Source organism: Oncorhynchus gorbuscha, unplaced genomic scaffold (genome assembly GCF_021184085.1).
Source record: "Oncorhynchus gorbuscha isolate QuinsamMale2020 ecotype Even-year unplaced genomic scaffold, OgorEven_v1.0 Un_scaffold_4433, whole genome shotgun sequence".
Lineage (NCBI taxonomy): Eukaryota > Metazoa > Chordata > Actinopteri > Salmoniformes > Salmonidae > Oncorhynchus > Oncorhynchus gorbuscha.
The window spans coordinates 19,751-34,878 of NW_025748447.1; the positions used below are offsets into that span (position 1 = coordinate 19,751).

At 47.9% G+C, this 15,128-nt stretch overlaps 2 protein-coding genes across 4 annotated transcripts; both read left to right on the forward strand.

The window, feature by feature from the left end:
• Positions 1–1,202: 1,202 nt before the first annotated feature.
• Positions 1,203–3,831, forward strand: LOC124028558 (transmembrane protein 244-like). Of its 3 annotated transcripts, XM_046340600.1 has the most exons (7): positions 1,231–1,328; positions 1,825–1,958; positions 2,428–2,507; positions 2,590–2,715; positions 3,045–3,089; positions 3,317–3,413; positions 3,452–3,831. In XM_046340600.1, exons 1-6 carry the CDS (start codon positions 1,296–1,298, stop codon positions 3,409–3,411), a joined length of 513 nt encoding a protein of 170 aa, XP_046196556.1. In that variant the 5' UTR covers positions 1,231–1,295; the 3' UTR covers positions 3,412–3,413; positions 3,452–3,831. The 3 variants fall into 3 exon arrangements, with proteins under 3 accessions (XP_046196558.1, XP_046196556.1, XP_046196557.1); XM_046340601.1 differs by having other exon boundaries at positions 1,825–1,910; positions 3,317–3,828; XM_046340602.1 differs by lacking the exon at positions 1,825–1,958 and having other exon boundaries at positions 1,203–1,328; positions 3,317–3,830.
• Positions 3,832–9,106: 5,275 nt separating this feature from the next.
• On the forward strand, positions 9,107–11,511 carry LOC124028557 (tyrosine-protein phosphatase non-receptor type 4-like; the record flags this gene model as incomplete). Its single annotated transcript, XM_046340599.1, has 3 exons — positions 9,107–10,918; positions 11,124–11,249; positions 11,469–11,511. Coding segments are annotated over exons 1-3 (238 nt in total), but the record flags the coding sequence as incomplete, so codon positions are not given.
• Between the last annotated feature and the right edge of the window lie 3,617 nt (positions 11,512–15,128).

Genomic DNA, 15,128 nt, shown 5'->3' on the forward strand with positions numbered 1-15,128 from the left:
AAGCGTCACTACGGTTCAATTCAAACTGGTAGCTAGACGGCTAGGAACCGGGACTAGCATTTTGGCTTGGTGTAGCGAAGTAAGGACAACCAGTAATAAATAAGTTTCCATGTCTTGAACGTTAGAAAATGCTTAGGAACGGACTTCCACATTACTTGGTATGAATAAGTAAATAACCGCCCTACACTGCCTTATTTGTTCAAGGCTAAAATATAGAATTGCTTGCTTTTAATTTCTTCAATAGAAACTTGACTCTCCGATTTATCTTTACGGTTTTAAATCACAGTACAAATAATAAGAACCGGTGCAAATTATAAAACGAACGATGCCTTTTCGATTACTGTTGTTATTTGCAACATGTAATGTATAACAGCGATTATATTGTTTGAAAATTATGGAACTCACCTCGTTTCTGTTTTAACTCTTATTTTGAGCTGGATAGTGGATGCAATGCGCATGCGTTCAACGAACGCTGCCTGACAACTTTGGATCTTGGTAAACTTGAGCACACAACTATCGATGATCAATAGGTACAGCAAGGCGGACGCTTAGAGTGGACATATCGGTTATTAAATATTGTATTCATGCCTTGGGACTAGTCTTTCTTCCTCTTAATTTCAGAATCTCAGAGAGCATCAAATCGGAGCGCAGGGGCGTGCAGAGTCTGTTTGGCGTGGCGCGCGATTTCCATTGTGGTCATGTCGCTGTATGCTGTCAATAACTCTTTACGTCACCACCAGTCAATATTGTCTCCATATGTTAAAAGAAAGATGACAGTAGACTAATCATAATCCCAATTTCTAGCTGTTGTATGAACTTGGCCACACTTCCAACCAGTAATTTAGCAAAAAAATAAGAACAGTCAAATCCAGACGCCAAATAGGTCTACAGTAGTTAGACCGTAGTATTGATTACAACAAGGCCTATAAACTCTGAATGCTTTTTAATTGTAAAACGTGATGCATTTTCATGTTTGTTATCTATGACCAATCAGACCAGACGTCCGGAATAGAAGCTCTCTGACTTTGCTATTTTAAGGGTTAATTAATAAGACATCCATACTGTTCTTATTACAAGTGAAACGTTGGACTGGAAGAGGCTACTGTAGTCTTATTTGGCATGAGATGCAGACCTTCAATGGCAGTGTCGACTATAAATAAGCCTGCTTTTCCCAGTCGCTACCGCTAGATGGCAGTAATAATGCTGTTTTCTTACGGATTACACTGTAGCATCTCAGTTGCCCAGTCACATACATTATTCTCAACATCAGAAGAACGACAGATGCAAACCATGAGATGGCCTTCAGGGGTAAAGTGGCCGACACGAGGGTAAGAGGACTGTTTACTCTGATTTTTCACTCAGAAAAAAATCGAATTATGTGCCACCCGGGCAGCCGTGGGTCAGATATGGACGCTGTTATAATAAAATACGAAATCATCAGGTGTCGTTGTTGGCGACTATGAAACATAAACTATCAGCCTATCATTTATATTCAGCGACTGATATTTCATTTATCGTGAATGGCAAAAGCAACAGATAATGATCACTGTGCAAATGAAGGTCTTCTGTCCTCTGCTGCTCCCCCGCAGTGCGCATCCCCTGCAGAGTCTGTTGGAGTTCTGCCATGGGAGCTTTTACACCTGCTGAATGATCCACGTTCAGTTGACAGTGCTGTCACGGCTTTGCTACAGTGTCTTGGCGGCTGATTTGAGTGTAGCCTAGGTCTATGATATGTGATATATTATTATTGGGATGAATGACTCTGACTATCTCTCAATCTCTTTCTCTCTTTCACTCTCTCTTTCTCTCGATCTCTCTCCTCAGACAGTGCTTGTGCACCTGCTGCTATGCCTCGTCATATTCTACTCTCTCTACTACATGATTGGGAGTGTGTGTTTCGGCGCGTTCAGGTGCGACACTTTTCTTTTACTCTCTCTGCGTTCACGTGTGGTTATTGGGTAAGTGACCTTGCTTGAACGGTGAGCTGTCCTCACGTGGCTTCTATAAACCTGGTGCCAGTGTAACGGATGTCAAACGGCTAGTTTAGTTAGCGGTGCGCGCTAAATAGCGTTTCAATCGGTGTCCTCACTTTCTCTGAGACCTTGTAGTAGTTCCCCTTGCTCTGCAAGAGCCGCGGCTTTTGTGGAGCGATGGGTAACGATGCTTCGTGTGTGACTGTTGTTGATTTGTGCAGAGGGTCCTTGGTTCGCGCCCGGGTATGGGCGAGGGGACGGTCAAAAGTTACACTTTTACACCAGGTGACAGAAGTGAGGAGGGGGGATTCGTGGAATACACAGCAACTATTGGTCTGTTTTCATTGATTGGAATGACAGTCAGTTTCAACCACCCTGGTTCCCTCCTTGCTCCTCCTTTTGAATATCATGTTTGTTTGTTTGTTTTATCTGCTGCTCTTCTGTTTGCATTCAGGTTGGATCACTTTGATGGACTTATTCCCTTTGACTTTAAGACTGAACCAACCAATTTGGAGTCCAACTCCAAATACCTGGGTGAGTGAAGATGTGTATGGTAGTGTGTGTGCGCGCATGCATGTCCTCTACATATGTTTAAGGTCTTATATTGTTGTTCCAGTGAACCTGCTGTCCATGGAGTTGACCTATTTCTGCAGTGGTCTGCTGTTTGCAGCCGTGGTGAGGAGATGGGTCTGGGACTACGCTCTCACAGTCACACTACTGCACGTACTGCTCACCAGCCTGGGTGAGACACACACACATACACAGAGAAATGCATACACATGCCTGAACTCACACACACACACTGGCTTAACTCAGAATAATCCCTTGCTGGCAGATCAGAGTGCTCAGGGCCAGCTTGGATAACATCATTACAGGATGGGAAGTAGGGTTAGAGTTGAGAAGCAGCTCGGCCCAAAACAAGACACATATATTGACCCTATCCCATGGTCTTCTTTAATTCCCCTTCCTCATGTGTAAGGATTAGATGGGTCTAGCTCTAAAGCAATACGATGTACACTCCCCATCCTTAGTTCTGTGGCATATTTCCTGTTTTTAATGTGTGTGTTTCAGTGATGTTGGAGTTTCCCTTGGTATGGCAGTGGTGGCTGGCCCTTGGTAAGACCTGTACCTCACCCTCACATGTTCTGTTTTATTGTGTGAAATCTTCTGAGGAGTTAGAGACAAGAAATTGGTTGTCTCTTCTTTATTAATGGTTTTATGTGTGTGTGTGTGTGTGTGTGTGTGTGTGTGTGTGTGTGTGTGTGTGTGTGTGTGTGTGTGTGTGTGTGTGTGTGTGTGTGTGTGTGTGTGTGTGTGTGTGTGTGTGTGTGTTTTGTTTGAAGGCAGCGGGTTGTTTCTGATGATCTGTAACGGTCAGCTGATAGCTTACTTCACCTGCCAGAGTGACCAGAGTTACCCCACCTTCAACAGCTACTGAGTACACACACACACACACACACACACACACACACACACACACACACACACACACACACACACACACACACACAGTCTGCAGTCAGTCCGGTGGAAATGGAGGGAAACCAAATGTTCCTGTTGACTTGGTTATCTGTTTGATTGTTGCACTTTGTTTCTGTTGGACTGGCTTCCCAGACACCAATTGAGCCAAGTGATTCTCCAATGAGCAAGCTTTTGAGTCCAGGAAACAGCTCTTATATGTCATATCTGTAGTATGTAATATCTGTAGTATGTAATTGAATGTTAATCTTATGTCAGACAATGTTAATCATGTAATTGATCATCTTAGTATTAAAGTATTATACTAGCTGTAACCTCACATCTGGGCTGGCTCTACACACACACACACACTTTTTCTTATCACATCCTGGTTTAAGCCTAACCACAACCGGTACCCTAACTTTAACCACAACCGGTACCCTAACTTTAACCACAACCCTTACCCCTAACCTCAACCACAAGCCTTACCTAACCTCAACCCTTACCCTAATCCTACTTTTCTCTTTGACCCGTAATGTGATGAAGCTAGGCTCCACCTTTTTCTCCCTTTGACCCAAGGTACAGGAGGCTGACTCCAGGTAGCTCCGGTTCAATTTAACCACTGGTTCTAACCCGGCCTGAGCCTCCGTTCTCTGTGAGATAAACAATCTGATAAATGCATTTTAATTTATTCAAAACACAAATAATATTAGAATGATATCAGGGCTCTGTGACTCCAACCTCAGCCGGAGACATATAGGAGAACCCTGGGAAGGCTCCATTGACCACGTCTCCCAACATGTCACTCAAACCGAGGGAGGCGGGGGCTGGAAGAAGCGTGAACTCCGGGTCAAAATACAGCATATCACACGGACCAGAATGAAAGAGAGGGGGGAGGGAACGCGTGACCAGAGACACATTCAGGTAGTCACAGATCCAAACTGACCCATAGCCCCTATAAAACACACACGCTCACCAGGTTGGGAATGGATGGGGGAGGGACTTTCCTGGCTAGCAGGTCATCCCAGTTGATGGACAGGAAGAAGGTGTAGCCCTGCAGCTCAGTCAACAAACAAAGTGAGACAGCACGTCAATGTGTGTATGGGTGCGAGTGAGTATGTGGTCTTGCAAGCATGTGTCAGCACTCTGCCAGGTGGGGTACTGGGGGGTGCTTACAAGGTCATGCCCCCCCCCCCCCCCCCAAAGGCGTTTGGTACAGTCTCTCTCCAGCAGGCTCTGCAGCAGAGTCCGTGCAGACTGGGACACACTTCTATGGAGCTGCAGTGGGGCGTGAAGGATGTTCTCAAACATCTCTGCTTTACTGCGACTGTAGAACGGGGGGGCTGAGGAACAGCGAGAAAGAAAATAAGAAATAGGGAGCAAGATAAGTGTGCAGTGGATAAAATATGCTAGTTGAAAAGTAGCTGAAAGAGAAGAGAAAGAGAAACACTCACCAGTCCTTGAAGTATCTCATAAAGTGCACTCCCCAGCCCCCACCAGTCCACAGCTGTTGTGGCCTAACAGCACCTCTGGCGCCAGATACTCAGGGGTTCCACAGAAGGTTTCCATAGTCCCACCCACAGACATGCCCTCGCAGTCCCTTCAGCAACAACCTCTCTACCATCACGTCTCTGCTGGAAGGAGAGAGGGAGAGAGTGAATACCTAGGATAGGAATACCTTTAAGGAATACCTAGGATAGGATAAGTAATCCCTCTCCCCCCCCCCTTTAAGATTTAGATGCACTATTGTAAAGTGACTGTTCCACTGGATGTCATAAGGTGAATGCACCAATTTGTAAGTCGCTCTGGATAAGAGCGTCTGAAATGACTTAAATGTAAATGTAATAGATAATGAATATAATGGAATGGAAATAGAATGGATGCCACCTTTCCAACAAGTCAGTTCATCAAATTTCTGCCCTGCTAGAGCTGCCCCGGTCAACTGTAAGGACTGTTATTGTGAAGTGGAAACGTCTAGGAGCAACAACGGCTCAGCCGCGAAGTGGTAGGCCACACAAGCTCAAAGAACGGGACCACCGAGTGCTGAAGCGTGTAGCACGTAAAAATCATCTGTCCTCGGTTGCAACACTCATTACCGATTTCCAAACTGCCTCTGGAAGCAACATCAGCACAAGAACTGTTCGTCCGGAGCTGGGTTTCCATGGCCGAGCAGCCTCACAAACATAAGATCACCATGCCCAATGCCAAGCATCAGCTGGAGTGGTGTAAAGCTCACCGCCATTGGATTCTGGAGCCTTGGAAACATTCTCTGGAGTGATGAATCATGCTTCACCATCTGGCAGTGCAACGAACAAATCTGGGTTTGGCAGATGCCAGGAGAACACTACCTGCGCCAATGCATAGTGCCAACTGTAAAGTTTGGTGGAGGAGGCATAATGTTGTGGGGCTGTTTTTCATGGTTCGGGCTAGGCCCCTTAGTTCTAGCAAAGGGAAATCTTAACACGACAGCATACAATAATATTCTAGACGATTCTGTGCTTCCAACTTTGTGGCAACAGTTTGAGGAAAGCCCTATTCCTGTTTCAGCATGACAATGCCTCCGTGCCCAAAGCGAGGTCCATACAGAAATGGTTTGTCGAGATCGGTGTGGAAGAACTTGACTGGCCTGCACAGAGCCCCGACCTCAACCCTATTGAACACCTTTGGGATGAATTAGAATGCTGACTGTGAGCCAGGCCTAATTGCCCAACATCAGTGCCCAACCTCACTAATGCTCTTGTGGCTGAATGGAAGCAAGTCCCAGCAGAAATTTTCCAACATATAGTAGAACGTCTTCCCAGAAGAGTGGAGGCTATTATAGAAGCAAATGCAGGACCAACTCCATATTAATGTCCATGATTTTGGAATGAGATCTTCGAGGAGCAGGTGGCCACATACTTTTAGTCATGTAGTGTACCTGTTATTGACAATGCTTTATAACCCCATAATAACGCATTATAGCAGTTGGTGAGAAAATGTGTTAGGCCACCGAGCATTCAAGCACGAGAATATGAAAACACATAGTTGTAACTACATGTTCTTTAACTCTGGTGGCTGCGGTTTGAAGATTTCAGCACCACTGACAGCGCGCTCGGCAAGCAGGCTATTTACAACAATCCCACACGCGCTCCTGTCAAAAGACCTCTCTGACGTAGGCCTAATTGAGTCCAAGGCACCTCTGTAGGCAACATTATTGTGTGGGCATTGGGTTCAAGTCACTCATCCACGAAATCCTGACAGGGGCTCCCGCGGGCCCCAGGTGTATTGTCGAATCAACGCTCCTATCAATGGAAAACCTAAAACTTTGTAAGAGCTATGCATGGACAGACAATGCTACTGCTTTGTGGAATGTGTGTGTGTGTGTGACCAGTCACATGCTCCCCACGGTAAGCACGGGGAGTTGGCTCAGGTCTAAACCTTACCTCCGCCAATCTCCCCGTGTGCCGCCTCCAAAAAGAAATTGCGGGGGCTGCCTCTTGTGCTTCCGTCGTTGAGCTAACTCTTCGTATAGTCGCCGTTCCGCTCTCGCTGCCTCCATCTGCTCCCTTGGACGGCGATACTCCCCAGCCCGTGTCCAGGGTCCTTCCCCCTCCAGTATTTCCTCCCATGTCCAGTCCTCCTGGCCACGCTGCTTGGTCCTTCTTTGGTGGGGTGTTCTGTAACGCTCGTCGTCGGTAGAAAGGAGAGTGGACCAAAGCGCAGCGTGGAAAGTGTTCATGATATTTATTTACAAGAAACACTCAAAAAATAATAATAACAAATCCGAAAACGAACAGTTCCGTCAGGCACAGACACTAAACAGAAAATAACACCCCCACAAAACCTAAACGGAAAATCACAACTCATTTTTGATCCCCAATCAGAGACCCCGATAGACAGCTGCCTCTGATTGGGAACCACACTGCAAAACAATAAAAAAATAGAAAACATAGATTTTCCTACCCGAGTCACACCCTGCCCTAACCAAACATAGAGAATAAATGTGGATCTCTAAGGTCAGGGCGTGACAGTCAGACCATGCGGTTTTCCAAACTACCCCAGGAAGATACAAAGGTCAAGGTCAGACTTAATCTGCTTTGGTCCAGATACAGGTACACTCTGTTCAGAGTCACTACAGACTGTAGGCTATATAGACCTGTCTGAGGAGGAATGACAACTGTCGATTTACACTCAACATTGACCTGATCTATGACCTCTGACATTTAACCTTCCTCTCATTGGCCATTTAGAAAACACATGCTTGCATTATAATGGACCTACACTATATATTTATATAAATTATAATGGATCAACAATATATATTTATATAAATTATAATGGACCTACACTATATATTTATATACTCTATATTTATATAAATTATAATGGACCTACACTATATATTGTCAAATAACTCCCCCTTTTCTGGCCTGCAAATTGATTTTGACAAACAAATCAGTCCCCCCAAAAATCTGTGCGGCCCTCGAACCAAAACGTTTGCCCACCCTTGTCCTAGGTGGGCCAGAGTGTCAGTGGATTTTTGCTCCTCCCTTGTACTTGATTGATCAATTAACGCCATTGATTAGTTAGGATCTCCCCTCACCTGGTTGTCTACACAAATTAATTCGCCACGAATTGAAAAAAAAAACGAACACCCGCTTCAGCAGTACCTCGTCTTCCCTGTAGATGGCAGCAGGACCCCAGAGAGGTTCTATGGGAGTAAATTACAGGCTGTTTGACAATGGATTACAACATATTCTGTTAGGACACAGACCGGTACATTGATAGTAATGTGATTGTCTCGATCGGATAAGAAAATCACATTTTAATTGGGGATGTAATTAGACAGGTTTCATTCTCTTCATCTGCCCTGGAATGGAACAACTGGAGATATCTGACTTTAAGGATGAGTACAGATGAACGAGGAGAAGAGACAATGAGATGGAGTCATTTGACGATTGAGATATTGGAGAGGAGACAAGGAGATGACGCTGCTTTAAGAGAGGGTGCGAGCCCCTGAATGGACCATGGATGAGCCTCCTCACGATAGGACATGTGGAAGCTATGCTGAGACACCATTCATTTTCTCATATGAATAAGTAACATAGGCTACTTCAAGGAAGGAAGGAAAGAATGATTCGTTCCCAAAGTAGTCCCAATGAACAAAACCGGAGGGACTCCACTCTTTTGCGGACCAGCCAAGAACCTAGACTGAGTTTCACTTTCACATCTCTGGAAGTTGAGCTTTTTTTCAAAGTATATTCCACCCCTTGTTCTGGTGAATCAGAGTGTCACTCTACAGTTCTGTAGGGCTGCGTGAATAGATGACATGATATCTTCTTCCTCTGATGAAAGAATATGATCTGCTGTAGGCTACAGCGGGGGTGGTTGAGGACCAGAACACGCATCCATCAAGGCGGGAGCGCGCATTGTGAAGAGGCGGGGCAGCGGGAATATCTCTTTCCGGATATTTACCTCCACCTGCCCGCGCGACGCGCCCAGTTCCAAGGTTTTTAACAGCGGTAGTATCAACGGACATGACAAAGTTCCCAAATCCAGGACTACTGAGGTATTTTAACTGATCTTCTCGAGCTAGATTGTCTGTGTTCTCATAACAATCCTCCAGGACCAACTTGATATCTGAAGTGAAGTAACGTTAAAGTTGCTGAATGGCATGTTGAGCGTAGCAGCAGAAGAACATATAACATTAGGCTACGTTTATGTTGGTCGTTCATAGAGCCTACTTAGTTTAAAGTTCACGTCGAGGCTGTATGTTTCAAATAACGTCCAATATACTATATGGTAGGTTATCTTATTCTCCGTGTTAATCATTGCGATACACTAGTTTAATCGATAACCGAGATGACGTTGCTCATCTGAAAACAAGTTTGCCAATGCAACCAGGTGCAAATCTCAGGCCTAGTTGACACACTTTAAATAGGCAATGTTGTATACCAATACTGCCCACTCAACAGTCTAGACTTGGCAAAAAACTCTGTCCTAAAATAGTTTAGGCAGCTCAGTAACTGGTGTGAATGTCATTATCATCATGGAAAATCAGGCGTGAGAGAGTGCTCTACTCACTGTAATGTATTCAAAGTATTCAGAGTGAGTCCAAACATTAACGTGTGTGTGTGTGTGTGTGTGTGTGTGTGTGTGTGTGTGTGTGTGTGTGTGTGTGTGTGTGTGTGTGTGTGTGTGTGTGTGTGTGTGAGAGAGACCTACAAAAAAGACCTGTCCAACTCCCCTCAGCCTACATTAACAAGCACACACAGGGCTGTTATTAAAAGTATGGGTTAGTGGGTTGATGCCCAGCAGAACTGGTGTGTAAACAACACTGCAGCTTGTGTGTGTGCATGTAGATCTGAGATCAGTTCCTAGGCCTGTGGATGGACCAGCTTGTCTCTGACAATATTTAACATTCTTATCATTCAGCAGTCTGCACAGGGCGGAGGAGAGAACAGGGAAAAAAGGACATGTTCAGACTCTGGACAGATAATAATGTATTACCAACATACACACTGCATTACTCATTGTAGCATGATATTGCTTCAGACACACAAATTACACACTGTGTGTGTGTGTGTGAAGTAGAAAAGGAGCTGTTCACTGCAGACAATGTCATCCTTAGGGAGGGGCTAAACTACATTTTTTTTTAACCTTTATTTAACCAGGCAAGTCAGTTAAGAACATATTCTTATTTTCAATGACGGCCTGGGAACAGTGGGTTAACTGCCTTGTTCAGGAACAGAACGACAGATTTGTACCTTGTCAGCTCGGGGGTTTGAACTCGCAACCTTCCGGTTACTAGTCCAACACTCTAACCACTAGGCTACGCTGCCAGTTTCCAGAGTCTGGAGGTGTTTCATTAAGATGTGTGTGTGTTCTCTCCCCAGGTTGTGGAGAGATGGACTGAGGGTTGTGTCAGTGTGAGTGAGTGACGCGTAATTCAGAGTGCAAAGACACAGAGACGTGACAGTCCCGCGTCCCATTGTGACATAGTTACGCTGCTCTGAGACCACTGTCTGCAGGGGGGAACACATAGCCATAACGGGTACCTCCCCAACATTCCCAACCAACGCGGCTCTGAGACCACAGTCCGCGGGGGGAACACACAGCCATAACGGGTACCACCCCAACATTCCCAACCAACGCGGCTCCACATACGCGTCCCTCTATTGATTTGAATGTGTTGACAGTTGGAGAAATAGCTTGAGCCGCATTGAGAATTAGAAAAGTATGAAAGCCAATGGTCCAATATTCTAGAATACTGCTGTGTGTGCACATTTTGGACACTGATAGACGTGTGTGTGTGTGTGTGTGTGTGTGTGTGTGTGTGTGTGTGTGTGTGTGTGTGTGTGTGTGTGTGTGTGTGTGTGTGTGTGTGTGTGTGTGTGTGTGTGTGTGTGTAAGAGGTTGAGTAACCTGCTGTAACAGACATGCCCAAACCTGATCTACTGTGTTTGGTTCAACTACTGGACAACACTATCCAGACCTTTACAGTCAACGTGAGTACACACAGTCCTGAGTAGAGTGGGAATGATAGACCGGGAGATCTCAGCTTCCCATTGATCTTAATACACAACCTTGACCTGGAGAACATACTCACTAGAAAGGCTTTACCAAAACACACTGTACTGCAATATATCACACACACACACACACAGACTGACTGACTGACTCCCGGTATAAGGTGTGTTTTGCGTCTCTCAGAAGCAGGATGCAGGTGAGGTTTTGCTGGAGCAGGTGTGTAACCAGCTGGGTCTGCTGGAGAAACACTTCTTCAGTCTGCAGCTACGAGACTCCAACACCACCATCGTCACTCAAACACACTCTCCTGTGAGTAGCTACACTAACACAGCTCAAACACACTCTCCTGTGAGTAGCTACACTAACACAGCTCAAACACACTCTCCTGTGAGTAGCTACACTAACACAGCTCAAACACACTCTCCTGTGAGTAGCTACACACACACACACTTAGTGAATCCTCTAAAACGCACACAACAGATGGTGAATGTAGCATCATGTCTTTGATTAACATAGTTTGTCTTGCAGAGGTGGCTGGAGGCCAACAAACCACTGAAGAAGCAGCTGAAAGGTAAGAAACACTAAATGAGACCTTGGCCTGAGCCCAGTGACGCCCTACTGTTTAGCCTGAGCCCAGTGACGCCCAACTGTTTAGCCTGAGCCCAGTGACGCCCTACTGTTTAGCCTGAGCCCAGTGACGGCCTACTGTTTAGCCTGAGCCCAGTGACGGCCTACTGTTTAGCCTGAGCCCAGTGACGCCCAACTGTTTAGCCTGAGCCCAGTGACGCCCAACTGTTTCGCCTGAGCCCAGTGACGCCCAACTTTTTCGCCTGAGCCCAGTGACGCCCAACTGTTTATTCTGAGCCCAGTGACGCCCAACTGTTTAGCCCAGTGACGCCCAACTGTTTAGCCTGAGCCCAGTGACGCCCTACTGTTTAGCCAGAGCCCAGTGACACCCTACTGTTTATTCTGAGCCCAGTGACGCCCAACTGTTTAGCCTGAGCCCAGTGACGCCCTATATGTTTAGCCCAGCCCAGTGACGCCCTACTGTTTAGCCTGAGCCCAGTGACGCCCTATATGTTTAGCCCAGTGACGCCCTATATGTTTAGCCCAGTGACGCTTATATGTTTAGCCCAGTGACGCCCTATATGTTTAGCCCAGTGACGCCCTATATGTTTAGCCCAGTGACGCCCTATATGTTTAGCCCAGTGACGCCCTATATGTTTAGCCCAGTGACGCCCTATATGTTTAGCCCAGTGACGCCTACTGTTTAACCTGAGCCCAGTGACGCCTACTGTTTAACCTGAGCCCAGTGATGTCCTACTGTTTAGCCTGACCCCGTGACACCCAACTGTTTAGCCTGAGCCCAGTGACGCTCTACTTTTTAGCCTGACCCCGTGACGCCCAACTTTTAGCCTGAGCCCAGTGACGCCCAACTGCTTAGCCTGAGCCCAGTGACGCCCAACTGTTTAGCCCAGTGACGCCCTACTGTTTAGCCCAGTGACGCCCAACTGTTTAGCCCAGTGACGCTCTACTGTTTAGCCCAGTGACGCCCTACTGTTTAGCCTGAGCCCAGTGACACCCTACTGTTTAGCCCAGTGACGCCCTACTGTTTAGCCTGAGCCCAGTGACGCCCTACTGTTTACCCTGAGCCCAGTGACGCCCTACTGTTTACCCTGAGCCCAGTGACACCCTACTGTTTAGCCTGACGCCCTACTGTTTAGCCCAGTGACGCCCTACTGTTTAGCCCAGTGACGCCCCTACTGTTTAGCCCAGTGACGCTCTACTGTTTAGCCCTGACGCCCTGATGCCCAACTGTTTAGCCTGAGCCCAGTGACGCCCTACTGTTTAGCCCAGCCCAGTGACGCCCAACTGTTTAGCCCAGCTCCAGTGTTTACGCCCTACTGTTTAGCCCAGTGACACCCTACTGTTTAGCCTGAGCCCAGTGACACCCTACTGTTTAGCCCACTGTTTAGCCTGAGCCCAGTGACGCCCTACTGTTTAGCCTGAGCCCAGTGACGCCCTACTGTTTAGCCCAGTGACGCCCTACTGTTTAGCCCAGTGACGCCCTACTGTTTAGCCCAGTGACGCCCAACTGTTTAGCCCAGTGACGCCCAACTGTTTAGCCCAGTGACGCCCAACTGTTTAGCCCAGTGACGCCCTACTGTTTAGTCTGTTTAGCCCAGTGACGCCCTACTGTTTAGTCTGTTTAGCCCAGTGACGCCCTACTGTTTAGTCTGAGCCCAGTGACGCCCTACTGTTTTGCCTGAGCCCAGTGACGCCCAACTGTTTAGCCTGAGCCCAGTGACGCCCTACTGTTTAGCCTGAGCCCAGTGACGCCCTACTGTTTAGCCCAGTGACGCCCTACTGTTTAGCCCAGTGACGCCCTACTGTTTAGCCCAGTACTGTTTAGCCCAGTGACGCCCTACTGTTTAGCCCAGTGACGCCTACTGTTTAGCCCAGTGACGCCCTACTGTTTAGCCTGAGCCAGTGACGCCCTACTGTTTAGCCTGAGCCCAGTGACGCCCAACTGTTTTGAGCCCAGTGACGCCTACTGTTTAGCCTGAGCCCAGTGACGCCTACTGTTTAGCCCAGTGACGCCCAGACCAGTGACGCCCTACTGTTTAGCCCAGTGACGCCTACTGTTTAGCCCAGTGACGCCTACTGTTTAGCCCAGTGACGCCCTACTGTTTAGCCCAGTGACGCCCTACTGCCACAGTGACGCCCTACTGTTTAGCCCAGTGACGCCCTACTGTTTAGCCCAGTGAGCCCTGACGCCCTACGCTAGTTTAGCCCAGTGACGCCCTACTGTTTAGCCCAGTGACGCCCTACTGTTTAGCCCAGTGACGCCCTACTGTTTAGCCCAGTGACGCCCTACTGTTTAGCCCAGTGACGCCCTACTGTTTAGCCCAGTGACGCTCTACTGTTTAGCCTGAGCCCAGTGACGCCCTACTGTTTAGCCTGAGCCCAGTGACGCCCAACTGTTTAGCCTGAGCCCAGTGACGCCCTACTGTTTAGCCTGAGCCCAGTGACGCCCTACTGTTTAGCCCAGTGACGCCCTACTGTTTAGCCCAGTGACGCCCTACTGTTTAGCCCAGTGACGCCCTACTGTTTAGCCCAGTGATGCCCTGCTGTTTTGGCCTGGGCCCAGTGACGCTCTAGCTGTTTGGCCTGGGCCCAGTGACGCCCTACTGTTTAGCCTGAGCCCAGTGACGCCCTACTGTTTTAGCCCAGTGACGCCCTACTGTTTAGCCTGAGCCCAGTGACACCCTACTGTTTAGCCCAGTGACGCCCTACTGTTTAGCCCAGTGACGCCCTACTGTTTAACCCAGTGACGCCCTACTGTTTAGCACTGTTTAGCCCAGTGACGCCTACTGTTTAGTACCATGACGCCCACTGTTTAGCCCAGTGACGCCCCTACTGTTTAGCCTGAGCCCAGTGACGCCCTACTGTTTAGCCCAGTGACGCCCTACTGTTTAGCCTGAGCCCAGTGACGCCCTACTGTTTAGCCCAGTGACGCCCAACTGTTTAGCCCAGTGACGCCCTACTGTTTAGCCCAGTGACGCCCTACTGTTTAGCCTGAGCCCAGTGACGCCCTACTGTTTAGCCTGAGCCCAGTGACGCCAACTGTTTAGCCTGAGCCCAGTGACGCCCAACTGTTTAGCCTGAGCCCAGGGACGCCCTACTGTTTAGCCTGAGCCCAGTGACGCCCTACTGTTTAGCCCAGTGACGCCCTACTGTTTAGACCAGTGACGCCCTACTGTTTAGAGCCCAGTGACGCCCTACTGTTTAGCCCAGTGACGCCTACCGTTTAGCCCAGTGACGCCCTACTGTTTAGCCCAGTGACGCCCTACTGTTTAGCCCAGTGACGCCCTACTGTTTGCCCAGTGACGCCTACTGTTTAGTCTGAGCCCAGTGATCGCCTACTGCTTAGTCTGAGCCCAGTGACGCCCTACAATTAGCCTGAGCCCAGTGACGCCCACTGTTTAGCCTGAGCCCAGTGACGCCCAACTGTTTAGACCAGTGACGCCCCACTGTTTAGCCCAGTGACGCCCTACTGTTTAGCCCAGTGACGCCCTACTGTTTAGCCCAGTGACGCCCTACTGTTTAGCCCAGTGACGCCCTACTGTTTAGCCCAGTGATCACTCTACTGTTTAGGCCCAGTGACGCCTACTGTTTAGCCCAGTG

Excerpts from the sequence above, each read along its gene's own strand:
- LOC124028558 (XM_046340600.1), top strand. The coding sequence starts at position 1,296 with ATGGCCTTCAGGGGTAAAGTGGCCGACACGAGG. Across the intron at positions 1,959-2,427 it reads CGTTCACGTGTGGTTATTGG|GTTGGATCACTTTGATGGAC; the intron begins GTAAGTGACCTT and ends GTTTGCATTCAG. Across the intron at positions 2,716-3,044 it reads CGTACTGCTCACCAGCCTGG|TGATGTTGGAGTTTCCCTTG; the intron begins GTGAGACACACA and ends TGTGTGTTTCAG.